The 27,990-nt window shown below is 37.5% G+C and overlaps 1 protein-coding gene and 1 long non-coding RNA gene across 6 annotated transcripts in view; one reads left to right on the top strand and one right to left on the bottom strand.

Moving 5' to 3' along the window:
- The window catches only part of slc12a5a (solute carrier family 12 member 5a), a 115,295-nt gene extending 91,023 nt beyond the window's left edge, over window positions 1-24,272 (top strand). For 2 of the 5 annotated variants that reach the window (XM_056270570.1, XM_056270568.1), the window contains 21 exons: window positions 1,050-1,104; window positions 1,551-1,681; window positions 5,926-6,173; window positions 6,750-6,961; window positions 8,175-8,342; window positions 11,074-11,172; window positions 12,287-12,344; window positions 13,026-13,200; window positions 13,274-13,392; window positions 14,160-14,258; window positions 14,345-14,464; window positions 15,025-15,129; window positions 16,441-16,609; window positions 16,724-16,919; window positions 19,420-19,589; window positions 19,679-19,810; window positions 21,034-21,141; window positions 21,884-22,009; window positions 22,894-23,084; window positions 23,285-23,418; window positions 24,168-24,266. In XM_056270570.1, coding sequence (XP_056126545.1) covers window positions 1,050-1,104; window positions 1,551-1,681; window positions 5,926-6,173; window positions 6,750-6,961; window positions 8,175-8,342; window positions 11,074-11,172; window positions 12,287-12,344; window positions 13,026-13,200; window positions 13,274-13,392; window positions 14,160-14,258; window positions 14,345-14,464; window positions 15,025-15,129; window positions 16,441-16,609; window positions 16,724-16,919; window positions 19,420-19,589; window positions 19,679-19,810; window positions 21,034-21,141; window positions 21,884-22,009; window positions 22,894-23,084; window positions 23,285-23,418; window positions 24,168-24,259 — 2,907 coding nt within the window. In that variant the 3' untranslated portion in view covers window positions 24,260-24,266. Of the gene's footprint in view, window positions 1-1,049; window positions 1,105-1,550; window positions 1,682-5,925; window positions 6,174-6,749; window positions 6,962-8,174; window positions 8,343-11,073; window positions 11,173-12,286; window positions 12,345-13,025; window positions 13,201-13,273; window positions 13,393-14,159; window positions 14,259-14,344; window positions 14,465-15,024; window positions 15,130-16,440; window positions 16,610-16,723; window positions 16,920-19,419; window positions 19,590-19,678; window positions 19,811-21,033; window positions 21,142-21,883; window positions 22,010-22,866; window positions 23,085-23,171; window positions 23,239-23,284; window positions 23,419-24,167 lie in introns of those variants that run through there. The other 3 variants (XM_056270567.1, XM_056270569.1, XM_056270572.1) reach the window with 3 other exon arrangements.
- Window positions 1-27,990, bottom strand: part of LOC130104159 (uncharacterized) — a 217,174-nt gene that overhangs the window by 138,760 nt on the left and 50,424 nt on the right. The gene's annotated exons all lie outside the window — the stretch shown is intronic.

Here is a 27,990-nt window from a genome sequence, read left to right as displayed (position 1 = left end):
TCTGTCTATCATCTAACTATCTATCTTTCTGTCTGTCTGTCTGTCTGTCTATCTATCTATCTAACTATCTTTCTGTCTGTCTATCTGTCTGTCTGTCTAGCTATCTGTCTATCTATCTATCTGTCTGTCTGTCTCTGTCTGCCTGTCTATCTATCTATCTGTCTGTCTGTCTATCTATATATCTATCTATCTGTCTGTCTGTCTGTCTATCTATATATCTATCTATAGTCTGTCTGTTTGTCTGTCTGTCTATCTATCTATCTATCTGTCTGTCCATCTATCTATCTGTCTGTCCGTCTGTCTGTCTGTCTGTTTATCTGTCTGTCTGTCTGTCTGTCTGTCTGTTTATCTGTCTGTCCGTCTGTCTGTCTGTCTGTTTATCTGTCTGTCTGTCTGTCTGTCTATCTATATATCTATCTATAGTCTGTCTTTCATCTAACTATCTATCTTTCTGTCTATCTATCTATCTATCTATCTATCTATCTATCTATCTATCTATCTATCTATCTATCTATCTGTCTGTCTCTCTGTCTATCTGTCTGTCTATCTATCTATCTATCTATCTGTCCGTCCGTCCGTCCGTCCGTCTATCGCTTTATCTAGGCCTATCTGTCATTCTATCTTTTTGTCTTATTCCATAATAATAAACTACAGTTCAGAGATGTTGATTAACATTCATTGAAGGATTCATCGAACTGAGTCAAACTATTTACTTCGGTGAGTCTTTTTGAATGATCCAGTTCATAGGAATCATTTGCTCATGAATCAGAATGTTTGTTTGTTTTTACAGGTGAGGACACTATCTCGACTCAAGCTTTTCTTGTCATTTTTTACACAATCTCAAAATCTATTAATAATCAGATCGCATCACACTGAATCGTGTCCAAATTTCAGAAATTAGGAAGCATTGCATCATTTTGTTGTATCAGAATCATATCCTTGTTGGTGTTGTTGTTATGTAGCATCCTGGCGTTATTGTTCTTTTTAATCTGTTTTAATGTCAACTAATCAACAGTGCTTTTCTGTCCTTCTGTGTGTTTTATTTCTAGACGATGCTCACTGCTATCTCCATGAGTGCCATCGCCACAAACGGCGTAGTGCCAGGTAAGCGAAGCCTGCTCGAGCTTAACATGTGCATGTGGGTCGCCTTGGAAACAGGAAGCGGTCACCGTAGCAACAACAACTCCGAGCAATGACCAGACAGCAAAATCCTCAAAGCTATATTTATGTATTCATAATTCGATGAGCGTGGCCTGTCCTAATGACCCCCTTGATCTCATCTCCTGATTGGAGGAGAGCAGAGGTGAGGTGAAATTGCCAGGTTTGGTTCCCCATCCGTTGTTCATCAGCGATAGGCTGCTATTATCCCTATAGTGCTAAAAGCCTCTTGATAAGCATGCTTAATATTTCCCAAGAAACAGGAAGTTGTAATTGTTGGTTGTATTGAGCTATTTTTCAGAGCTGTCAACACCAGAATGCTTTGTTAATATCCTATAATATCGTTTCCTAAGAGGGTTTTTTGTTTGTGATCATGCATCTGTTTTTAACAGCTGGCGGCTCCTACTACATGATCTCTCGTTCTCTGGGCCCTGAGTTTGGTGGAGCTGTAGGAATCTGCTTCTACTTGGGCACCACCTACGCTGGAGCCATGTACATCCTGGGCTGCATCGAGATCCTGCTGGTGAGATCAACAACCTGTGTGTTTTATGAGTCTGTGTGTTAAAGAAATGTAAAAAGTCTTGTTTTTGGGCTCTCCTAGAACAGGTTTTCATGCTTTAATGTTCATTATTTGCCACTGTTGCAGCTCCTCTCTTCCAGTCTGTCAGTAACGCTCTGTTTAGTTCCTGTCTCTATGAAGCCCCTCCTTCTGAAAAGCACACTGTGCTCTGATTGGTCGGCTGGAGCAGTGTGTTGTGATTGGTCAAGCACTTTAAGCGTGTTTGGGAAATGTCCCGCCCCTTACTATAACCGCCAGTTTCAACACACTAATAACTAACTCAACCAGGCCCCGCCCCTTTATTCTGTGTATGAATTAGGCAGGAATTATTTAAAGGGATAGTTCACCTAGAAATGAATGAGAAAAATGATGTTATCATTTACTCACCCTCATGTCATTCCAAACCCATAAGACTTTCGTTCATCTTCAGATCACAAATGAAGATTTTTTTTATGAAATCTGAGAGATTTCTGTCCCTACACAACTACCATTTAGATGCTTCAAAAAGTTCATAAAGAGATCGTAAAACTAATCCATATGAATTGAGCGGTTTTGTCCAAATTTTCTGAAGAGACTCGATCGCTTTATATGATGAACAGATTGAATTTAGGCTTTAATTCACAAATAAACATTGGCCAGCGAACATAAACAGAAGCTCAACCGAACCTGCTTGACACGTGAGAACAAACCTCATTGGTTCTTACAGAAGCTCAAACGTGATGCGTAACACAAGGATGAACCTCATTGGTTCCCGCACATTAAGTGAACATGCTTGAGTTTCCTGATGTGTGAGTTGATGAATGTTTAAATGTGAATAAAAGCCTAAATTAAATCTGTTCATCATATAAAGCGATCGAGTCTCTACAGAAAATGGACTAAACCGCTCAATTCACATGGATTAGTTTTACGATCTCTTTATGAACTTTTTGAAGCGTCAAAGTGAAAGTTGCGTATAGCTGTGTTGCAAACAGCAACATTACACACTAAAGTAAGTTGAATGTAAAAAAGCATTCAAAAGACTTTTAATATAAAGCATAAGTTGTATGGACTACTTTTATGGTGCTTTTTGGGAGCTGGTCGTCATCCACCATTCACTATATTCTTTTGTGCAGCCTGGACATTCTGCTAAACTTCTCCTTTTTAACTCCATGAGAGAAATAAAGTCGTATGGATTTGGAATGACATGAGGCACAATTTTATCATAAGTGCCTTTTATACTTTAAATCAACCAATGAAATACACGCACAGGATTGTGGGATATCATTGGCAGCGAAAGACCAGATGAAGACATCTTAGTCAGATTTAATTTTAAAAAAAAGTTTATTTCATTTGTTGTTGTTCATCACTCTTTCGTTTTATCTCTCTATTTCTCATCCTGCTTTCCCTCCCTCCTCTTCGCCCGAGTAATTAAGTAATTATGCAGACTCTGCGTTTAATTGCTCCGCTGATGAGCGCTAGCGTGTCCTCGGAGCCTCGCTGGTCTCGTGTTTAAACACACGTGTTCTCGGCTGCTCGTGGATGTTCTCTCGCATTACTCGTCGGGGGCTCGGGTCTATCTCACTTCTGGGTTAATTCTTTCTTCCAGAGGAACATAGGCTTAACTCCCATTGTCCGTGGAAAATCTTCTCCATGCTTGAGATCCGCGGGTCCACGGCGTGCTGATTCGAGAGAGTGTTTTATCCAGACTACGGTTCAGAAGGACACTTATAGATGTCTGTCTGAAGCGAGCCGAATAACACTGTATTCTATAACCCGACAGATATTATTAAAATGAACAGGTCACCATAGAGACTAGCTGATCAGATCTGTGTGTGTGTGTGTGTGTGTGTATTTCATCAATTTAACAAAGCTTATTTGCTGTGCCGTCACTTCCTACATGCAGATAACGCAGTCTGTAAAGAGAATCCACAAGGGACACAGTCTCTGATAAAAAAAATTATTTGTAATATGAATCACAGATAATTCTGAAACATAAAAATGTGTGTATATATATATATATATATATTATAAGAGTAATTATTGGGAATCTGTCCAGATCATGTCAACCTCCCAAAAAAGAGCGATTTATACAATTATATTTTACTTATATATTTATGCTTAATATATATATTCTTGTTTAACTGTTTTGTTGTTTATATGTATTCTAAAACTCTAAATATAATGAATATCATTAATGTATTGTTTTAACAAACAAAGGCTTTTAAACTCCAGTTTTCCAGTTGCGTCCCTGCATTTATTTAATGGCAAAAAAATGGGCAAATATTATAAAATTATGTCTGGGTGACCTGGAAAAACCTGGAACAAATGTTTTTCCATAAAGCCTTTTTTTTTGCATTATCATATTATGTCATGACAATCATCCCCCTCGAATTGTTTCTGTAAGCAAAATGCAATTAAATATAAATCTTTCTTTTTTTTTTGGGAATAATAACCCGGGCATGTTTTTGAGAGATTTCGAAAGATTCTCAATAATTACTCATTTTTATCCTACTTATAAGGGTAAAAGTATGAAATAGTTTAATGAACAATGAAATAAACTGTGCTTAGAGGCATGAAACAGAGCATATGCACCCAAAAGTTTACGGCTTTAAATATAATTTAGGTCAGGCCTCTAATAAGGACTAATGGCGGGCCATTTGCAGTATTAATTCCATGCTTGACTAGTTCAATTAGCGCTTGTAGAACTGAACTCACGCTAGTCTGTTTTACCGCCTGTGTCATTGTGAATCACTCTCATCTCTCTTTCTTTTGTCCCTCTTTGTCTGTTTGCTATTCTTTGAATCTTTTTAGATTTATATTGTTTAACGTTTTTGATGAGGGATGTTTTTATCATTTGTACACTCTTTTCTGACCTTTAACCTTCCCCAATCTTGTTTCTGTATTATATTTGACTGTTCAGTTTCGGTTGTAAACATTAGCCTTATAAAATAAGCTATTAAGTCTTCATCATCGATTTTGTTTGAAAGATAGATGTCAAACATTGTCCACTGTTATGTTGACTGAAATGAAGATGCTCTGAACCAGTTCTCGTTAGGAAGGCTAGAAGAAAAACGATACATGAAATTATTTATAATGGCATAAGGCGCATGGCATGGTTCAGATGTTATTAGCTGAAAAATACATGACATTTCATTTTTTGGTGCTTTAGGCTAAAGTCCCTTGTAAAACACCCGTTTATCACTTAGAAAATGATGAAGAAAGACCCTTTTTTGGGGGTAATTTATTCTGAGAGAGGCAGTTTAATGAAATGATGAGGACAGCAGGTCATCCATAAACGTAAGATTAAGAAAATGTAAGATTAAGTCCATAAAGTGAGGAAACATTGACTGGCAGTCAAGAATGGTGTTTACAAAGAATGGTGTGAAAAGGGAAAAACATCCAGTATGCGGCATCCCTTTGGGCGAAAATGCCTTGTTGATGCTAGAGGTCAGAGGAGAATGGGCCGACTGATTCAAGCTGATAGAAGAGCAACTTTGACTGAAATAACCACTCGTTACAACCGAGGTATGCAGCAAAGCATTTGTGAAGCCACAACACGCACAACCTTGAGGCGGATGGGCTACAACAGCAGAAGACCCCACCGGGTACCACTCATCTCCACTACAAATAGGAAAAAGAGGCTACAATTTGCAAGAGCTCACCAAAATTGGACAGTTGAAGACTGGAAAAATGTTGCCTGGTCTGATGAGTCTCGATTTCTGTTGAGACATTCATTTGGTAGAGGCAGAATTTGGCGTAAACAGAATGAGAACATGGATCCATCATGCCTTGTTACCACTGTGCAGGCTGGTGGTGGTGGTGTAATGGTGTGGGGGATGTTTTCTTGGCACACTTTAGTCCCCTTAGTGCCAATTGGGCATCGTTTAAATGACACGGCCTACCTGAGCATTGTTTCTGACCATGAACAATGCTCAGTTATTAGCTGAAAAATACATGACATTTCATTTTTTGGTGCTTTAGGCTAAAGTCCCTAGTAAAACACCTGTTTATCACTTAGAAAATGATGAAGAAAGACCCTTTTCTTGGGGTAATTTATTCTGAGAGAGGCAGTTTAATGAAATAATGAGGACAGCAGGTCATCCATAAACGTAAGATTAAGAAAATGTAAGATTAAGTCCATAAAGTGAGGAAACATTGACTGGCAGTCCCAAGTATCTTCTTCTTTTTGATTAGCATTTATGCATTTCTCTTTGCACCTCCTATCTCAGGTGTACATTGTTCCACAAGGGGCCATTTTTAAGATGGAGGGTCTGGAGGGAGCCGAGGCCGAGGCCGCCATGCTGAACAACATGCGTGTTTACGGCACACTCGTGCTGAGCTTCATGGCCCTCGTGGTGTTTGTAGGAGTGAAGTACGTGAACAAGCTGGCGCTCGTCTTCCTCGCCTGTGTCATCTGTTCCATCCTCGCCGTCTACGCTGGAGTGATCAAGACCGCCTTCGAGCCACCCATCTTCCCGTATGTGCCTCATGAATATTACAATCATATCAGGGCCAAACTTATGCCAGAAACAGCAGTGTTATTTTAGTTGTATTATAGTTTTATTCATATTTGGAATTAGCGTTTTTAGTTTTCATGTTAATTTCAGATTAATCTTTATTAAATGTGACTGTCATTTGATCAGTTTAAAAAAAATGAATATTTAGGTCTCATTTAGTTTTAGTTTTTATTAATTTTCAGTTAAGAATTTTAGTGTTTCAACTGTTAGTTTATTGCCCAGGCAAAAAAAATTAATTTTTAGTTTAAGTTTTTCAACTAATATTTATATTTTAGTTTTTTAAAAGAAATGTTTTTAATAGTTTTAGTTAACAATAATAACCCTGGTGCACTGAAAAAAAAATTCAAACTTATAAATTATTGGAGTAAGTTTTACAAAAATATGCTATTTCAGTATTTCTACTTCAGAATTTCACGTTTACCTCGATGTGTGACGTGCCTTTCTTTTAAATTTTAAGTTAAATTTACAAGCAATTTCTGTGTGAAAAGTTTTTTTTTTTTTTTTTTAAGATTGGAATATGTAATTGATTTCCACAGAGTGTGTGTGCTGGGGAACCGGACTCTGGTTTGGAAAGGTTTCGATGTGTGTGCGAAGGTCATCGAGAGAGAAAACGTCACGGTCACCACCCAACTCTGGCGGCTCTTCTGCGACTCCGAGTTCTTGAACGCAACATGCGACAGCTATTTCAGCGGGAACAACATCACGGAAATACAGGGCATCCCAGGAGTTATGAGTGGCACCCTACGCGGTAAATACAGACACAAAATGACATCATCACAACACACTCATATCATCATAACCGTGCACAAAGAAAGGCACACAGTATTGATACACATACTTTAGCTAAAAAAAAGGTTTTTAAGAATGTCTAAGTTAACACTTGTTCAAAACAATCACTTTAGCAAAGTTTGTACTTCTTTCTGTTTATTCTGATAAATAAAATAATGAATTTAGTTCAATATACTGTCATTAAAATATGTTTATATAAAAATATATTTTAAAAAGTAAAGATTCTGAAAGCATTGAAGGAGATTCCATAATAATTTGATATAGATTTACAGTAGTGACCATAAATTATATTTTATTATATACGATTAATACCATATTTTACCCCAAATACCATACTTGTATATATTCTTCTGTTATTGAAAAACTGTTTCTTTATTTACCTTGAACAAAACTGAAAATCATTAAGAAGACCTTTGTCTCAAAATATACTTCATAATTTTAGCAATTCTCATTTGCAATCTACAACATTTTAAAAAACATCAAATATTAGATCAAATTAGCACAGAATCAACTTATATATAATACATTATATTTATTTATATATATATATATATATTTTTTTTTTTTTACTTTCTATACATCAAAGAATTCTGAAACAACATGAATCACAGTTTCCACAAAAACATGACAGCTCAACAGTTTTCAACATTGATAATAATCATAGATGTTTCTTGAGCAGCAAATCATCAAATTAGAGTGATTTCTGAAGGATCATGTGACACTGAAGACTGGAGTAATGATGCTGATTGAGCGTTGATCACAGGAATAAATTACATTTCAAATATATTCACATAGAAAACAGTTATTTTAAATTGTAATAATATTTTACATATTCTTTACTGTATTTTTGATCAAAAAAATGCAGCCTTGGTGAGCAGAAGAGACTTCTTTCAAAAACATTCAAATCTCTTACCGTCCACAAGCTTTTGAACGCTAGTGTTCCTACAGAAGATAGTTACTTTTATCTATGAGCTTTTGTCCTGGAGTCTGGAGAAAGTGAAGGATATTAAAATCAAATGTCTTTATTTTTTAACTACAAACTTAATTAACTGTGTGTATGCTAACCATCATATTCAGGGTTAGTGATTTGAACAAGCCCCTAATACTAATGATGAAAAAAACATATCTCATATTCTCTCTCTTTGTTTTGCTTTCTCCTTTTTGTCCTCCAGATAACCTCTTTGGGAATTATATGGAAAAGGCTCAGTTCATTGAGAAGGTGGGAATAACGGCTGCGGTGGAACCCGACTCCATCCCGACCAACACTAACCGCTACGTGCTTGCCGACGTCACCTCCTTCTTCACCATGCTGGTGGGCATCTACTTCCCCTCCGTGACAGGTTAGTCTTCTCTCCACAGCCTGATCTCATCCGTCAGTTATGATTATGAAAATTAACCTTGAAGATCAGAATTTACAAGAATGTCCGGCAAACTTTCCAATAAGGTTCACATGGTTAACATTAGTTAACTGCATGAGGTAACATGAACGAAAGACACTTCTGAAGCATTTATTAATCTTAATTTATATTAATTTCAACATTTACTAATACATTATTAAAATCTAAAGTTGTATCTGTTAATATTATTTAATGGACCTGTGCTAACTTGACAATGAACAGTCGTATTTTTATTAAAGGGTTAGTTCACCCAAAAATGGAAATTATGTCATTAATGACTCTCCCTCATGTCGTTCCAAGCCCGTAAGACCTCCGTTCATCTTCGGAACACAGTTTAAGATATTTTAGATTTAGTCCGAGAGCTTTCTGTCCCTCCATTGTAAATGTATGTACGGTATACTGTCCTTGTCCAGAAAGGAAATAAAGACATCATCAAAGTAGTCCATGTGACATCAGTGGGTTAGTTAGAGTGTTTTGAAGCATCGAAAATACATTTTGGTCCAAAAATAACAAAAACTACGACTTTATTCAGCATTGTATTGTCTTCCGGTTCTGTTGTGGATCCGCGTTCAGTGCCGCCGCTGACGTAAGACGCTGCTGACGTGTGTCTGGTGTGTGTGTGTGTGTGTGTGTGTGTGTGTGTGTGTGTGTGTGTATTCTGGTTCTGTTGTGGATCCGCGTTCAGTGCCGCCGCTGACGTAAGACGCTGCTGACGTGTGTCTGGTGTGTGTGTGTGTGTGTGTGTGTGTGTGTGTGTGTGTGTGTATTCCGGTTCTGTTGTGGATCCGCGTTCAGTGCCGCTGCTGACGTGTGTCTGGTGTGTGTGTGTGTGTGTGTGTGTGTGTGTGTGTGTTCTGGTTCTGTTGTGGATCCGCGTTCAGTGCCGCCGCTGACGTGTGTGTGTGTGTGTGTGTGTGTATTCTGGTTCTGTTGTGGATCCGCGTTCAGTGCCGCCGCTGACGTAAGACGCTGCTGACGTGTGTCTGGTGTGTGTGTGTGTGTGTGTGTGTGTGTGTGTGTGTGTGTGTGTGTGTGTGTGTGTGTGTGTGTGTATTCCGGTTCTGTTGTGGATCCGCGTTCAGTGCCGCCGCTGACGTAAGACGCTGCTGACGTGTGTCTGGTGTGTGTGTGTGTGTGTGTGTGTGTGTGTTCTGGTTCTGTTGTGGATCCGCGTTCAGTGCCGCTGCTGACGTAAGACGCTGCTGACGTGTGTCTGGTGTGTGTGTGTGTGTGTGTGTTCTGGTTCTGTTGTGGATCCGCGTTCAGTGCCGCCGCTGACGTAAGACGCTGCTGACGTGTGTCTGGTGTGTGTGTGTGTGTGTGTGTGTGTTCTGGTTCTGTTGTGGATCCGCGTTCAGTGCCGCCGCTGACGTGTGTCTGGTGTGTGTGTGTGTGTGTGTGTATTCTGGTTCTGTTGTGGATCCGCGTTCAGTGCCGCTGCTGACGTAAGACGCTGCTGACGTGTGTCTGGTGTGTGTGTGTGTGTGTGTGTGTGTGTTCTGGTTCTGTTGTGGATCCGCGTTCAGTGCCGCCGCTGACGTAAGACGCTGCTGACGTGTGTCTGGTGCGTCCGTGTATTCGGGTTCAAATAAATATGTCTGGGCAAAAAAATGCAAGTCTTCCTCTGTGTGGAAATCCTTAGACATGTTTGCGAAGATTGTTTTGTTTCCAGCGTGCGTCTCCCTCAGACTGTAAACGAAGCTCGGGCGCACCAGACACACACACACACACACACACACACACACACACACACACACACACACACACACACCAGACACACGTCAGCAGCCGCACTGAACGCGGATCCACAACAGAACCGGAACACACACACACACAAACACACACACACACCAGACACACGTCAGCAGCGTCTTACGTCAGCAGCGGCACTGAACGCGGATCCACAACAGAACCGGAATACACACACACACACACACACACACACACACCAGACACACGTCAGCAGCGTCTTACGTCAGCAGCGGCACTGAACGCGGATCCACAACAGAACCGGAATACACACACACACACACACACACACACACACACACACACACACACCAGACACACGTCAGCAGCGGCACTGAACGCGGATCCACAACAGAACCGGAAGACAATACAATGCTGAATAAAGCCGTAGTTTTTGTTATTTTTGGACCAAAATGTATTTTCGATGCTTCAAAACATTCTAACTAACCCACTGATGTCACATGGACTACTTTGATGATGTCTTTATTTCCTTTCTGGACAAGGACAGTATACCGTACATACATTTACAATGGAGGGACAGAAAGCTCTCGGACTAAATCTAAAATATCTTAAACTGTGTTCCGAAGATGAACGGAGGTCTTACGGGCTTGGAACGACATGAGGGAGAGTCATTAATGACATAATTTTCATTTTTGGGTGAACTAACCCTTTAACTAACATTAACAAAGATTAATAAATACTGTAACAAATGTGTTGCTCATTGTTTCTTAACGCATAAACTAATGTTAACTAATAATTGTGCCTTATTGTAAAGTGTTACTGTAATACGAAAAGTCAAAGTTTGTATTTGCTACATTTTATAATACAAGTCAAATCATCAAAATAACAAAAAATGGAAGTATGGGGAATTACTGTATATAGTAATCAGAACATTGCACTGTATGATCTGCCTTGTTTTGAACAGGTATCATGGCTGGATCAAACCGATCTGGTGATTTGCAGGATGCCCAGAAGTCCATTCCCATCGGCACCATCCTGGCCATCACCACCACCTCCATCATCTGTATCTTCTCATACATGAACACACACACATATACAGCGCTCCACCTGGTGGACACAATCTGATATCACATCTTCCTGCAGAACCGTTTATGATACACTGTCCGGCCCCAAAAAAAGTCGCTGTTTGGATTTAAATAGGCAAATGCTTTAAAGTGCTCATCCCTTAAAACTCATCTTTTATCACCAAAATTACATATTTAAAAGTTTTTTCCTCGAAAAAAATGTCTTCATGCCTTAAAATAGCTTTAACTGTAACTCTACACCCTTGCTTCATTTAGTATACGCGGTTCTATGAATATGCAAATGAGCCCCGCCTCCACTCACTCGCTCAGCTCAGAGATCCACTGGTTGACGATCACACACATCGTTGATCTGATTGGTTACAAGATAGTTTGTGACGTTGGAAAAACCAGCGATTTCAAACTGTGTTTTTGAGACTGTCTTTGATTCACTGCAGTTTTAAGGAGAAAATACTCAGCAATGCTGTCGACTTTACACATGATTTGTCTTAAAAAATATTTAAAACACCACATAGACATATAAACAACATTAAAAGCTTGATTTTCACCACAGAGGGACTTTAAGAGTCTATGATTGGATCATTATTGCAGGGATTATTATGTTTCTAGCATGTTATATGATTGGCAACGGTTCTTCTAACCATAATTGATGGAGTGTGTAGCTTTTCATTTCTTAAACAACCATGTAGGAAGACACATCATGGCCATATTCCAGGATGACAATGTCAAAGTTCATCAAATATTTATGCACCTCTTGATGGAAATAAATGTTTTGATGTTATTTCCATCAAGAGGTGCATCAGTTTTTGGTCAAGGTCTTGTATTGAGAATGCAAGAGTCCAGCACTCTAAAGTCTCCTCCAGCACATCCCAAAGACTTTCATTGAATTTAAAGTCCGTCCCAATTCATGTGTAAAAATGATTCTTCATGCTCCTCCCAACCATTCTTTCACAATCTGAGCCTGATGCATCTTGGTATTGTCCTCCTGGAATATGGCCATGATGTGTTTATAAACACACAAAACAAGCTGATAAGAGTTCATATTTTTCCAAAAAAACAAATCTTCAGCTGATGTTCTTTAACCGCAGTACACAGACATGTCCAGCGTGGTGCTGTTCGGCGCCTGCATCGAGGGATCGGTGCTGAGGGATAAGTATGTTATTCACACTCTGCTTAACTTATAAATATGTCATGTGATTTAGTGCATGAGAAGATACAGGGTTTTGTAATGCTCTTAAAAGGCGGCTGCATTTATTTGATAAAAAATACAGGAAAATCTGTAATATTGTGAAATATTATTTTGATTTAAAATGCTTTCTATGTTATTATGGTGAACGTGATTTCACCAAGTACCACATGTTCCTGGATCAACTTTCCAATCAACCAATCAGATTTGAGGGACAAGTTTACAGTGTATGTCAAGTTTAGGCTTAGAACCAGGGTGAAGTACTTACACATCAGTGCTATTCACCTTTCATTACCCTCTGATTTTAGGGAAAAGTTATGGGTAGGGTTAGGTTTAGGGGTAGGGATTGGGTTAGGACTACATTTTGGGACAGGAATGTTGATCCAGGAACATGTCTTACTTGGCAAAATCACGGTGACCAGCTTATTTCTGTGATCAAAGCTGAATTTTCACCATCAGTCTTCAGTGTCACATGATCCTTCAGAAATCGTGCTAATATGATGATTTGCTGCTCAAGAAACATTTATGATTGTCGTGGAAACGCTGATCCATTTTTTTATGGATTCTTTGATGAACAGAATGTTCAAATGAGCAGCATTTATTTGAAATACAATCTTTTGTAACATGTCAACTGTTGATGTATCTCAGGTTTGGTGAGGCCGTCAGGGGTAATCTGGTGATCGGGACACTGGCGTGGCCTTCGCCCTGGGTCATCGTCATCGGCTCCTTCTTCTCCACCTGTGGTGCGGGTCTCCAGAGCCTGACGGGCGCTCCTCGTCTCCTACAGGCCATCGCACGGGACGGCATCGTGCCGTTCCTCAGGGTGAGGAGACACACTGAGAGTCACATTGAGAGCCTTGTGTTTATCTGCTCATGTGCATGCGTGTGTGTTGCAGGTGTTCGGCCACGGAAAAGCAAACGGGGAGCCCACCTGGGCACTGCTCCTGACCGCGTGTATCTGTGAGAGTGGGATTCTCATCGCTTCCCTGGATAACGTCGCTCCGATCCTCTCCATGTAAGAGGCTCGTCACGCTCACGAACAAACATGCACTGAAATATACAGCCGAACCAGGAACTGTTTGCACACTTGAGTCATATTTAACATTTCTGAATATCAAATTAAATATTTCATATTTTAAATATTTCAAATATTATCATTAAATATTAAAATGTAAAAACAAATGACACATTAAAATTTAGTGTAACCAAAATTCGTTTTTATCAACTGAAATAACTAATAAGTTAATAAATAACTAAAATGACTAAAACTGGAATAACAACTAATTAAAGCTAAATAGCATAAATAGTAATAATAATAATAAAAAGTGACCGAGGCGCTTAACAAAATTACTGAAACAAACTAAAATTAAAATGAAAAATATAAAAGTTAATTGAAAATGTTAATAAATACTATAATAGTAGTATAAAAATAATACGAAAATAACAATATTTCAGCTTTTATTTCATATAACGTTAACAAAAACTTATTTGAATAGTTTAGGGTTTAGTTATTGTGAAAAATAAATATCAATATGATCCACTAAACACAAACAAACAATGCTGACTGTCTTTGTTTCAACTATTTTAAACTTATTTTTGTCCCTTTTTAGTTTTTTGCTTGAAAAGTCTGGACTTTTTTTTTAATAAATGATATTTAGTTCAATATTCTCATGTCTAAAACAATCACGTTCAGACATTTGAACACTTTTTGACACCACTGTACTTGATCGGTTTGTGTTTTCTGACATGATCATGGTGGTTTTCCTCGTGCTGTTTCTGCAGGTTCTTCCTCATGTGCTACATGTTTGTGAATCTGGCCTGCGCTGTTCAAACTCTCCTCAGAACGCCCAACTGGAGACCACGATTCAAGTTCTACCACTGGTGAGCTCCAGACCGCCACGTCTTTCCGTTTACTGTGGCTTTACTTGTGTTTGTGCACTAACATTTGCCTTCCTGTTCTCCGACAGGACTCTTTCCTTCCTCGGCATGAGTCTTTGTCTCTCGCTCATGTTCATCTGTTCTTGGTACTACGCCATCGTTGCCATGGTGATCGCCAGCTGTATCTACAAGTATATCGAGTTCCGAGGGTAAGTGGATCGTGACCCGGATTAGAATTGAGGTTTAGGGGTTTGACCTGTCAGGATTTTTAGATCCCTCATAATCCGCCCCGGGCCGAGAACAGCTGAAATCTGCTCCGGGATTCGATTAGTTTGGTGCCTTTCCTTTGGAAACACTTCTAGAGTCAAGCCGAACAGTGACCCGAGTCTGTCGCCGGAAATTAAAGAGGAGGGGCAAATTGGCGTCAGGATTATGGAGTCTGAGGCTATTCCTCGCAATGGAAGACTTACTGCACACTGCACTGTACACTTAAAAACAGAACAATGCACATTTTAAATAGTAGTATGCATATGTCGTAGTGACATTTATAGAAATTTGACATTTTTGCAGTCAAAAAGTTAATAAAAATGCAAGGTTACATTGAGTGGATTGCATTGTGGGATACAGTACCCAATTGCAGGGTGCTCTGTTGTACAATGCACATGTTGCCAAATGTACGAGGTCAAAAACAAGTATGCTACACACAGTGTAAATATGTACAATATACTGTAAGATTTGTGTGTGTGTGTGTATGTGTGTGTGTTTACAGGGCGGAAAAGGAATGGGGTGATGGAATCAGAGGTCTGTCTCTCAGTGCGGCTCGCTTCGCCCTCATGAGGTTGGAAGAGGGACCGCCACACACCAAGAACTGGAGGTGGGTGCATAAATATTTTTATATTTGTATTAATAGATTTATATTTACATATATTTATTCCTATTTATATATTTAGGCATATATTTTTCATTTATATATTATGTGTATATTTATTCATATTTAGATTCATATATTACTTTATTTTAAGTGTGTGTGTGTGTGACAGGAATAAATTATATTTTAAAGTATGTTCAAATAGCAAACCATTATTTTAAATTGTTATAATATTTCACAATATTACAGTTTTTTCTGTATTTTTGATTATATATAGATAATTTTATTTTAAATTATATTTTAATTTATAACTAATATATCTATTACATTATAAGTAATATAATTATATATTTAGATTGATAGATTTATAGTTATATAATTATGTTATTCAGTTATTCTAACAATAAACATATATTTATAAATATAAATTGTATTATATTTTTCTATATTAAAATAAGTATATTTAAACATATTTAAATACATTATTATAATTTACATGTTGCATTCTATCTTTATGTACAGTTATTATTTTAATGATATTATTCTTTATATGTCCGTATACATATATTTATAAATATAAATAGTTAAATAATTGAATTTAAATAGTTAAATATACGCTACCGTTCAAAAGTTTGGGGTCGGTACGATTTTAAATACTTTTAAAAGAATTCTCTTCTGCTAACCATGGCTGCGCTTATTTGATTAAAAATACAACAAAAATCAGTTATAGTATTAAATATTATTCCAGTGTAAATCAGCTGTTTTCTGTGTGAATATATAGTAAAGTGTAATTTATTCCTGTGATCAAAGCTGAATTTTCAGCATCACCAGTGTCAGTGTCTTCAGTGTCAAATGATCCTTCACAAATCAGTATAATATGAGGATTTGATGCTCAAGAAACATTTATTATTATTATCAATGTTGAAACAGTTGTTGGTCTGTCAGTTGTACAGTTTTTTTGTTTGTTTTTTAGGATTCTTTGATGAATAGGAAGTTCAAAAGAACAGCATTTGTTTGAAATAGAATCTTTTGTAACATTATAAATGTCTTTACTGTCCTTGATAAATAAAAGTATTGTTTTCTTTCCTCCAAAAAATAAAAATAAAATTCTCACTGACCCCAAACTTTTGAACGGTAGTGTATATATACACACATTATATATGCTAAATTTTAAGTACAGTTATTATTTTATCAATTTTTTTTGGAGTTATTGCACACAATTGATCTTTTTTTAAGTTTTGACCATCATTCAATAACTGTTCTAGTTATTGTTGATCAGTGATGGCGTCTGAGTAAACTCTGTCTCGATCTCCACAGACCTCAGATATTAGTCCTGGTCAGCATGGACTCTGAGCTGCATGTGGATCAGCCTCGTCTGCTGTCTCTGACCAGTCAGCTGAAGGCTGGGAAGGGTCTGACCATCGTGGGCGCAGCGCTGGAGGGAACATACCTGGACAACCTTCCTCAGGGCCAGCAGGTCGAACAGGTGACCGACAGACAAGCACACACACACCTTTACTCGGGCACCAACCCGGACGGCATGTTTGGACACCATAGGCATGTTAGAATCAGGGTTAATGTTCTTTTTGTCATCTCACAGTCTCTGAGGAAGCTGATGGAGACGGAGAAGGTGAAGGGTTTCTGTCAGGTTGTTATCTCCTCCAACAAGAGGGACGCCACATCACACTTGGTCCAGGCCGGAGGGTTGGGTGGTCTTCAACACAACACTGTTCTGGCCAGCTGGCCACGCAACTGGAAACAGGCCGAGGATCACCAGAGCTGGAGGAACTTCATTGGTGAGGGGCAGAAGCAGCATTTCCTGTGAATTAAATCTAAAAACATTTAAATGCAATACAATTATCATCATCATCATCATCATCTACTTCTTCCGCTTATCCGAGGCTGGCTCGCACAATAAAATTAATTATAGTTACTTAAATTAAATATGATATGTTTATACAATACAATTAAGCACCGTTTCTTCCTATTACAAGGAAGAATCACAAATGACATCTCTTTGATTGCTCAATCGTTATCTTAGGGTGTGTTCACACTCGGCATGTTTGGTTGGATTAAAACAAACCCTCTGTTAGTGCGGTTCAGTTGAATAAAGTGTGAACGCTGCCATCTGAACCCTGGTGTGCACTAAACAAGCTGAAAACAGGGTTCCCGCGGGGTCTTAAAAAGCCTTAAAATCATTGAATTAATTAATTTGGAAATAATACCTTAAAAATACTTTAAAAAGTCTTGAATTTTGATGTCTGGGTCTTAAAAATTGTGCTGTATGTAACTTCTCTGTATTGTATTTCTCCTCAAAAGTTTCATTTGTCAACCACGATTATTATGATTTTCGATGTTTATTGTTCAGGGGTCTCTCAGCTCCCCATATTCCCAGCATGGAATAAGTAGCTAGCTAATGTTAAAAAAAAAAAACTTAACATTCTTCGGCAAACTTTCTTGTGGCCTACTGAAATGTTTTTATTTTTCACACCTGCTTGGCTTATCATCTTTTACCCATTCCACATTTGAAAAATAAATGAACACAAGTTCAAGGATTTTGTTTTTCTTAGCTGGTAGGGACGTGAAATAGGTATTAATTTTTTTATATAAATGGTCTTAAAAAGACTTGAATTTAAGAAACCTGTAGGAACCCTGTAAAAAGATGAGTCTCGCTCCGCTTCCAAACACTCTGGTGCGGTTCAAATGATATATGATCACAACACGGACCAAAGACATGTAAACGAACCAAAAACAGGACATGATGTCACTAGATGCGACCCTATAAAGGACAGAATGCTGAAATATAGCTGTTTTTTCTCATCATAGTGGCGATGTTTCCCATCACAGTTCAGTAAAAGCATCAGAACCGCGTCTCCTCACTGCAGATCTGTGTGTGTGTGTGTGTGTGTGTGTGTGACGGAGGATTCCTGACGCTGTTTTGACTCCTTTACACATTTATAAGCTCTTCACGAGTTCTCAGCTGGTCAGAATACCATCATATGTATCTACGCACATACAGCGAGCGCATTTAGCCCAGAACACAGCATTGTTTTAGATGTTCAGTTCGAAATATACGTCATAAAAGCCGACCAATCAGGTTGTGAACGTATCCCTATGCCTTTAGGTTCGGTGTTAAATGCCCATGTGAACGCTAAGCAGAACAGAATTAAATGTTTTTTTGTTGTTTGTTTTTTTGGAACTATTAAAGCGAACCGGAACTACAAGTGTGAACACACCCTAAAACATCAATACAATTAAAAGGATAGTAAATGGCGACTTTGGAAACAGAGATGTTTCTCCTTATAAAAAGAGTCCAGTAATCAGTAAAGACTGGAGTTCTTCTCAATCTGTGCTCAGATTTGCCAAGATAACAAAGTCTGGAATCAAAAGTCAGAGATCTGAATATGAACTCAAAAATGTATCATCAAATCATGTTACTGTATGACAGCTATTGACTCATTTGTGTCTATTTGTATTCATCCTAAACTATTTAAGGAAACACATCTGAGACAAAGTTGACAGATAAATCATACATTTTTCTGGCTTTGTGAGATTGAATGTACTCATCTTGAATCAGTGTATAAGGCTTTAGCTCACTGGTTTGCGCTGTGGCAGCTGTGGTAAACTCATTACATCATATGTGTAAGTGCGAGTCTGTTCAGTGTTATTGCAACTGAACTGAGAGAGCAGACAGAGCAGGTGCAGCTTCACGTCTGACACCACAGACGAGTGACGCTTTCATTTGGAAAAGATCCTAAAATAGTTACAGGAATAGTGTGCTGCTGAATACAAGTGTTAGAAGAACTGGTTCATTATCAGCTGATTTATTTCAGGTGTTGACAATTTTACTAAAGATTCAGCCAGAAAATTAAATATAAATAAAATATATATATATTTATTGTATCATATTTATTTACATTGTATTATATTTACATATGCTATATTTTATTTTTAAGAACATTTATTATTTTAATTGTTATTCATTTATTTATTATTATAAAATTAGTCTGCATATCCATTTGAATTAAATACAATTTCATACATTTCATTAAATATATTGTACTACATAATATTCAATATTTTTTTAATAATAAGTGCTTAATTTTCTGTTTGTATTTGGAACTTCCCAGACATAAAAACGAACGCTCAGATTATGCATAACAAATGAAGAAGTCTGACATCGGAGCAAAAACAGCTTCAAATGACTGAAACACCTAAAAACAAAAGACTCAAATCATTAAAAAAACAATATATGCCCAAGTGTCAATAATAAATATAAAAGTGTCTTCATTACAGAGCTGGTAAGAGAAACCACCGCTGCCAGTAAAGCCCTGCTGGTGCCCAAGAACATCTCGGCCTTCCCATCGAACGGAGAGCGCTTCACTGAGGGTCACATCGACGTGTGGTGGATCGTTCATGATGGAGGCATGCTAATGCTGCTACCCTTCCTCCTCCGCCAGCACAAGGTACAGCCTTGGATGATCATATATCATACAGCGGTTGTTTGCAGCTCACATGGTGACCGTTGTTGACATCTGTGGATGATGTTCTGTAGGTTTGGAGGAAGTGCAAGATGCGCATCTTCACTGTAGCCCAGATGGACGACAACAGCATCCAGATGAAGAAAGATCTGACAACCTTCCTGTATCACCTGCGCATCGACGCCGCGGTGGAAGTGGTGGAGATGGTAATCAATAGCATTCTGCGATATCGCATAAAAATCACTAGATAGAGACCAAGATGTGCTTAAATTCTTAAAATGAGCATAAAAAATGTGGCGAATTACTTTTTTATTCGGTAAGAAGACGTGTATGGAAGCATGTTTCCGCCACTAAATAAAAATGAATAAAGGTAATTACAACTTTTATCTCACAGTTCTGACTCTTTCTCAAAATTGCTTGGTATAAAGTCAGAATTGCGAGATATAAACTTGCAATTGTGAGAAAAAAGTATGAATTGCGAGATATAAACTCAATTGTGAGAAAAAAGTCAGAATTCCGAGATATTAAGTCACAATTGCAAGAAAAATGTCAGAATTGCGAGATATTAAGTCACAATTGCGAGAAAAAAGTACGAATTGCGAGATATAAACTTGCAATTGTGAGAAAAAAGTCAGAATTGCGAGATATAAACTCGCAATTGCGCGAAAAAAGTCAGAATTGCGAGATATAAACTTACAATTGCAAGAAAAATGTCAGAATTGCGTGATATAAACTCGCAATTGCGAGATATAAACTCGCAATTGCGCGAAAAAAGTCAGAATTGCGAGATATAAACTCAATTATGAGAAAAAAGTATGAATTGTGAGAGATAAACTCACAATTGCTAGAAAAAAGTCGGAATTGCGAGATATAAACTCAATTGTGAGAAAAAAGTCAGAATTGCGAGATATAAACTCACAATTGCAAGAAAAAAGTCAGAATTGCGAGATATTAAGTCACAATTGCGAGAAAAAAGTACGAATTGCGAGATATAAACTTGCAATTGCGAGAAAAAAGTCAGAATTGCGAGATATAAACTCAATTGTGAGAAAAAAGTCAGAATTGCGAGATATTAACTCACAATTGCGAGAAAAAAGTAGGAATTGCGAGATATAAACTTGCAATTGCGAGAAAAAAGTCAGAATTGCGAGATATAAACTCAATTGTGAGAAAAAAGTATGAATTGCGAGATATAAACTCACAATTGCAAGAAAAAAGTCAGAATTGCGAGATATAAACTCACAATTGCGAGAAAAAAGTCAGAATTGCGAGATAAAAAGTCGCAATTTTCTTTGACATTGTTTTGGAGTAGTTGGCAGAAGATGAAAAAGTGCTTATATTCAGGTCAGCTATTCCTTTATGAACTGTAGATATGTTTTCCTTCTGCACAGTTTTATGAGTAACTCTATTATTGCATCTCTCTCCTCAGCATGACAGTGATATCTCAGCGTACACGTATGAGAAAACCCTGGTGATGGAGCAGCGATCTCAGATCCTGAAGCAGATCAACCTCACCAAGACTGAGCGGGAGCGGGAGGTAGACGTCCGGCCTCAACACTTTCACTCGGGATCACTTCTAACAGCAAACCATACTTTATTATATGTACAATTTCATTTAGACCAAGGATTCCTAAACATTTTCTTGTCAATTTTTGACCTAAATTATTTACTTGAAGTATTTTTAAGCTAATATTTTAATAGTTTAACAACACATTCTCATGTTTACGGTTTTATGATGACGGTTAATGGTCACATGACATACAGGTACACAACATATTTGATTTGTTTTATTTTTTTGATTGTTTTTATTTTTAATTAACTTATATTTGTATTTTTTATTAATTATGTTATTAATTCTTATTATTTATAATGAATTGCAATGCTGTACAGTTTGAGCTGCTGCCAATGGATTTATAAAGCCTTTATAGTCAGAACAATGAGGACATTATGATTAAACATGTTGCTTTGCAAAGTTTGTGCATCAAAGTTAATTTAATGACAAAAGTTTTTTAATGTCATCTGTTAATTTCAGAAGTTAAGAAAATTACTTTTCAATATGGAAATGTTTTGAGTATTTTTTTTTATTTTTATTTTTTGCTGGATGCTTTTAATTTTAAACAGTAAAAATACTTTAACTTAAGTATTTCTCTGTACTTTATGCAGATGAGGGGAACATCTCATTTACATAATAATATTACTTTGCAGTATAGGAATGCAGTTGTTGATATGTTTAATGAAGGCTGCACGTTGAACCCGTGACATCACTGCTGGTCTTTCAGATCCAGAGCATCACTGACAGCTCTCGTGGGTCGATCCGCCGTAAGAACCCGGCCGCGGTCACGACCCAGCTCAGTGTGACTGAGGAACCGGCGGCCAGCAGCAAAGAGGAGAAACCAGAGGAGGAGGTACAGCATGAGGAGTCAATGCTCATCTCATTCTGTGCTTGTAATCAGCAGACATCTGAGTTAATGAGGGACTTTACAGGTTTCATCTTACATGGCAATAGCAGACACATCTCTTGTGTTGAACAGTTGTGATCTGAACTTGACTGATTTGTCTGATATCTCTGCAGTTCAGAGTAATGGACACGGCAGAATCCATCTCTCTCTCTCTCTCTCTAAAGTTATTTTATTGTAAATGTTTTATTTATTAGAAAAGCCATATTAATTATTTAATATGGCGTAATTCATTGTTTTTAATTATTATTCTTTTCTTTTTTTTAAGAAAATTAAATCATTATTATAATTATAATTAAAACAATTAGCAACCGTAATAAATTAATTATCGGAATTTTATTTTTAACTTGTATTTTAATTTCATTCTAGAAACCAAACCAAAACAATTAAGTATAATTAAAATGGAAGTAATCAGTAAATAAATAACTTTTTTTAAATTATCTGATTATTTAATTTAATTATTATTTATTATTTATTATTATCATTAGTTATAAATCATAGTCATTTTCATTGTTATCATAATAATTTCATTTTTATTGTACTTATTTAATTTAATTTTTGTGCTATTTATTATTTTACTTTATTTAATAATTATTTATTATTATCATTAATTATAAAGCAAAGTCATTTTCATTGTCATTGTATTGTAATACTTATTTTAATTATTTGATTGTTTTATTTTCGATTGAATATGTTTTGATTTATTTAAAATCTTTTCATCTCTGAGCATTAACAGTTGTATGTTTTCCTTCTCTTTTGCCCTGACATTCTCCATATGTGCGTATGTGCCGGTCCTGCCCTCTCAGTCTGTCCCTGTGTCCCCGTCCCAACAGGAACAGCTCATTCATGACAAGAGCACCAACCCGCCCACCCCGGCCACTCCTCAGTCCCCCAGCGCAGACGCCGAGACCCCCGGCACGACCGTTCAGATGACGTGGACTGAAGCCAAGTGTGATGGAGAGAAGGCCAAACCTGTAGGAGCCACCACACCAGAGGCCATCAAAGACCTCTTCAACATGAAACCGTGAGTCCCGCAAGGCTTAAACCTCGACTCAGTTTTGCATTGCACACTTTTACACTCGTCTTTCTGTCTTTCTTTGTCATGCCACAGAGAGTGGGAAAATCTGTGAGTATAGTTGCAGCTCTGACTGCGATACACATGTTAACACTCACTGATGTGGATGAATGTGAGTGTGAGCTTATCATCAATGCTTTTGCTTTCAGAAACCAGTCCAACGTGAGGCGCATGCACACTGCTCTCAGACTCAATGAAGTCATCATGAAGAAATCCCAGGAGGCCAAGCTCGTCCTGCTCAACATGCCCGGACCACCAAAAAACAGAAGCGGCGACGAGAACTGTATCTTGATAAATGCTATGATCATTTTTATTCATTTCTATTCCATTTTGGTGTAAGAACAATTCTAAAGTCAAAAAGGAGCTTTTGTTTTTAAAAGGTCTCATTGAGCGCATATGCATTATTCATTGGATACAATGCAGATACACTTCCTTTCAAAAGTTTGGGGTCAGGTTTTTTTTTTAAATTATTATTATTATTAAAAAAATGTAATTGATAAAAAGTGACAGTAAAGACATTTGTAATATTACAATTTCCATTTCAAATAAATGCTGTTCTTTTGAACTTTCTATCCATCAAATAATCCTAAAGATGAATTTTCTCAGAAATATTAAACAGCTCAATTTTATTCAACATTGTTAATACTCATAAATGTTTCTTGAGCAGCAGATCATCATATTAGAGTGATTTCTGAAGGATCATGTGACACTGAAGACTGGAGTAATGATGCTGAAAATTCAGCTTTGATCACAGGAAAAAATACATTTTAAAATATATTAAAATAGAAAACAATTATTTTGAATCATAATAATATTTCACAATATTACTGTATTTTTTATCAAATAAATGCAGCCTTACTGAGCAGAAGAGACTTCTTTCAAAGCCTTAAAAAGTCTTTCCGCCACCAAACGTTTGAACAATAGTGTATTTCAGGAATACATATCATTTGCATACTGCGCACCATATTTACATACTGCAAAAGTAGTGTGTGTATCTTTTACAGCTCCTTTCCTTGACTCTCCATCAATCAGACATGGAATTCATGGAGGTTTTAACCGAAGGTCTCAACCGGGTCCTCCTTGTGCGCGGTGGAGGTCGCGAGGTCATCACCATCTACTCTTAAGAAACATGTCGACGTCACCCGACCCCATTTGCCCCCCCTCTCCTTCCCTAGTGTGTCCCAAGCAATATCCCAGAATTCCCTTCAGTCAACCAGCTTCATTCGTTCTACTGGTCTGCCAAGCTCTCACTGGCCAAACATCGCTCTTGGCGCTACTCTCGTTCACACTTCACTGTTCAATGAAGTGCACTGTTGATGTCAGTGGGTATTTGTTCAATGCCCCCTCTGCTGTAGCTTTCCTGCATCATCTGTCAATCACTGCTCTCACCCAATCAGAAGCAGCGGGTGGGTTGGGCTTGTTTTGTTTTTATTTATTTGTTTTAAAGAAGAGGATGCAGGATAGAACATGCAACGTCAATGAAGAAGGATTCGACGTTCAGAACTACGCCAGAGATGCTGTGAAATATTTCTGCTCTGGTAAAGAAAGATCTCCTGATAACCTTTGGGAAAGGATTTTCATGGTTTGAACTCGATCGTTTTGGTCTGCAGCTTCGTTAAATGTGAAAAGATTCATAATAAGTTTATAAAAAAAAATAAAAAAACTAATGTGAACTGTGAAATGTGAAGTTTAAAGTCAACATGAAATCAAACTATCCGTCTTATTTTTCAACCCTCGATCAAATCTCTCGCCCATTTTTTAGATATCTTCTGGAGGTTCGCTTGGGAAGTGTGTCGTATTACAGAAGTGAAATGGTTTGCGAACGGCATTTCACGTTGACTTTAAGCGGGTTCCTCTGCACAAAGACCTGTATTTGTTTTGTATCATCGACCTCCTCCGTGTTTTCGGTCGTTCCTAGCTATTCCCCTGCCAAATACAGTCACAATATGTGCCAAAAACCAGGCTGGCAGGGTGTGCGACTCTCTGCTTGACAGCAAAGCAGCGAGCAAGAGTCTATCAGTGTAACCGACACTGTAATTAGCAAGAGAATGAGCAAAAAAAAAAAAAAAAAAGACAGAGAAAGAAAAAAAAGTACTCAGCCACTACAAGTAGTGTAAATAGCGTATAAGGCATTATTAAATATCGGTGTAGTATTTTTATTGTGAAATAACCGAAGATTCTGGTGAAAAAATGCTGTTGTCTTAAGGCCGACTCACACAGCACCGTCAGACGCCGACAGATTAAAGCACATCACTTCTCAGATCTTCGAAATCCAATTCAGCATGTTCAATCGGCTCCGACAGACGCCAACACTGATCCGACATTACCCGACCGAGTGTCTGACGGTGTGGTGTGAGTTGGCCTTCACAGGGTCAGGGTGTTTTGTGTGGCTACAGGCTTCACTATGGCGGCTTGACGTGTACTACGGTACCGAACCTCCCCTTCCCAACAAGCACTCAACCTGCACTGACAGCCACTGTGTAACAAATGATTTAATGAGTCCGTGGATTCATTAAGTGTGTGTGTGTGTGTGAATTGCATCCTTGAGCAAATGAAAGTTGCCCATTTCTTTCTTTTTCCCCCCATTTTGCTATGAAAAAAACCTCTCTGTTTGTTGCATTTACAAATCTGTATAAATTAGCTATATCATAGATCTATATCGAACTTGGTGAGGCGCACGGAAATGTCACAGAGCTATATATAGAGTATTATCGTATCTGATTGTATTGCCAAACTTTGATTTCACTCGTGCCATATGAATGAAAATGTGAAATTGTCAATAGAAACAAATATTGATGACATTGCCACTTTAAACACTATAGTGCTGCATTCACTTTATTAGTTACTGAGACTTTAAAACTGCTAATTTCTTTAACAAATCATATTATATGATGGATCCGACTTTATATAAAGACTTTATATCCAAAATGGCTGTGGCTTTACCAGTTTAAGCTTCATTTGAGATGTCATTTTGTGTTACTGTTACTTTTGAAGAAGTAGATTGCTGTCATTATCAACAAAGCCCCATATGGATCCATTTTGGCGTTGTGGGCTTTGCCATAGTAATGAATCATTTCTGAGTCCATAAACAGCTCAGAATAGACTCTCAGTTGTCGCTTTGGTAATTACAGTAATTCCGATGCGACGTGAACGCAGCATTAGATTGAGCTGTTATGACACTAGTAAAGCATGATGGATCAAATAACATCCATAAATCTGAACTCTATGCAGTGCGACTGTAATGTATTAGCCAAATCACAAAACAGTGAGATGCAAAATTAACCAGAGATTATCCTCGGTCTTTATTTTGACCAGAGAAGAATAGAGTTTAGATTAGTTTGTATTTTTGAGAGCATAATATATGTGAAATTGGGAAATCATATATTCATTGCATTATTTATTTTTGTAGAGATATAGGCTATTTTATAGTTGTTTTTTACAGAAATACCAACAACTGCATATATATATATATATATATATATATATATATATATATATATATATATATATATATATATATATAAATGTACTCACTGGTAATAGCCTACAGTAGTTTACAAAGATATTACAGATTCTTTTATGTTTGGACATGGGGAAACCTCTCATAAGTTATGAATGCTGCTGCTAGTGTATGAATAGATATGGATTGTTCGTGTACATAGAGAGAAAGAATAAATATTTTAAGGTATATTTACGAGGGGAGGGGTTTACGCTGAGTTTGCATAAACGACTTCAGCCTTATATAATCAGCTTTATCATGTTTTGTTTCTTTTATATTTCCTTATTTCGTTGAACAGTGGTAATTTCAAGCGACAACAACGTTCATTGAATCTGAACAAAACGTAAAATGTGTATCGAAACGCCACATTTTTTAACGAAGTACTGCCTGCGTAGACTGAGCCTCTGATGACGTTTCGACGATTAGTTTGCGCGAAGATGTTTATGACGAACACTTAACGAAATGCTTCATTTTACTCCTGTTTGCATGGTGTGTGTCGGACAAGTTTGTTTGATTTCGTAATGTGAAAAGAGCAATTCCTGGAAAAATGTCTAGGCAGCTTTTTAAAATTGTTGCCACGATATCCAGGCAACGCGTAGCCTACACTTAGATAGGCGAGTTGTTTTTGGCTTTGTATATAAAATCGCTCTTGAGACACTGTAGCTACAGGGTCGTCGTTCCCTGTTGTGTTTGTTAGGACGCTTTTAGAACACACCGGAAAAAATGCTCTACGAACTTTTTTGTTTTTAACGGTAACGTGCAATATTTACTTTGACGGGAAATGGTATGTATGGCGTATTTTTAGTTGCTAGTTCGCCCACGAGTCTGCTTCTCGTTGAATAGTCCTGAAACATGTAGTTCATCGGCGCGCTTCGTATGCTAGAGTGTGCGTCACATCTGTTCTATGGTGGCTGAGATAGAAATGCACTTTATACAAAGTTAACGTTATTTACGTCGTCCAGTGACGATTGAGTTGCCAGAATCACGAGCATGCCAGATCCATTTTAGCGCTGATGCCTCTAGCGGCGAGAGTGTGTATCGCAGTTATCGCTGCAGTAACTACCTGAACATTCAGATTTTATTATGCTGTAAAAAAAAATTAAATAAAAAGTGCGTGTTTGCTGTTTATTTGGCATGAGTTTCTAGCATTTCTTGTAATTTATTGAAAATTACAAAAAGACTATACGTAGATGTAAAAAAGAAAAGAAAAATGAAGATATATTTCTAATACGAATCACTGAGTTGATGTGGTGACATTTCCCTCCCACTTTTCACCCTTTCACTGTTTCAAACCTACGAGCACTGTATCGATGTGATCACCGTATAAATATCGATTAAAGACTCTAAAGAAGCGCT

This window comes from Rhinichthys klamathensis, unplaced genomic scaffold (assembly GCF_029890125.1).
Source record: "Rhinichthys klamathensis goyatoka isolate OS25496 unplaced genomic scaffold, OSU_Roscu_1.1 h1tg000303l_1, whole genome shotgun sequence".
Classification (NCBI taxonomy): Eukaryota; Metazoa; Chordata; class Actinopteri; order Cypriniformes; family Leuciscidae; genus Rhinichthys; species Rhinichthys klamathensis.
Note: the sequence above shows the minus strand (reverse complement) of the source record. Positions and strands in the feature narration are given on the sequence as shown.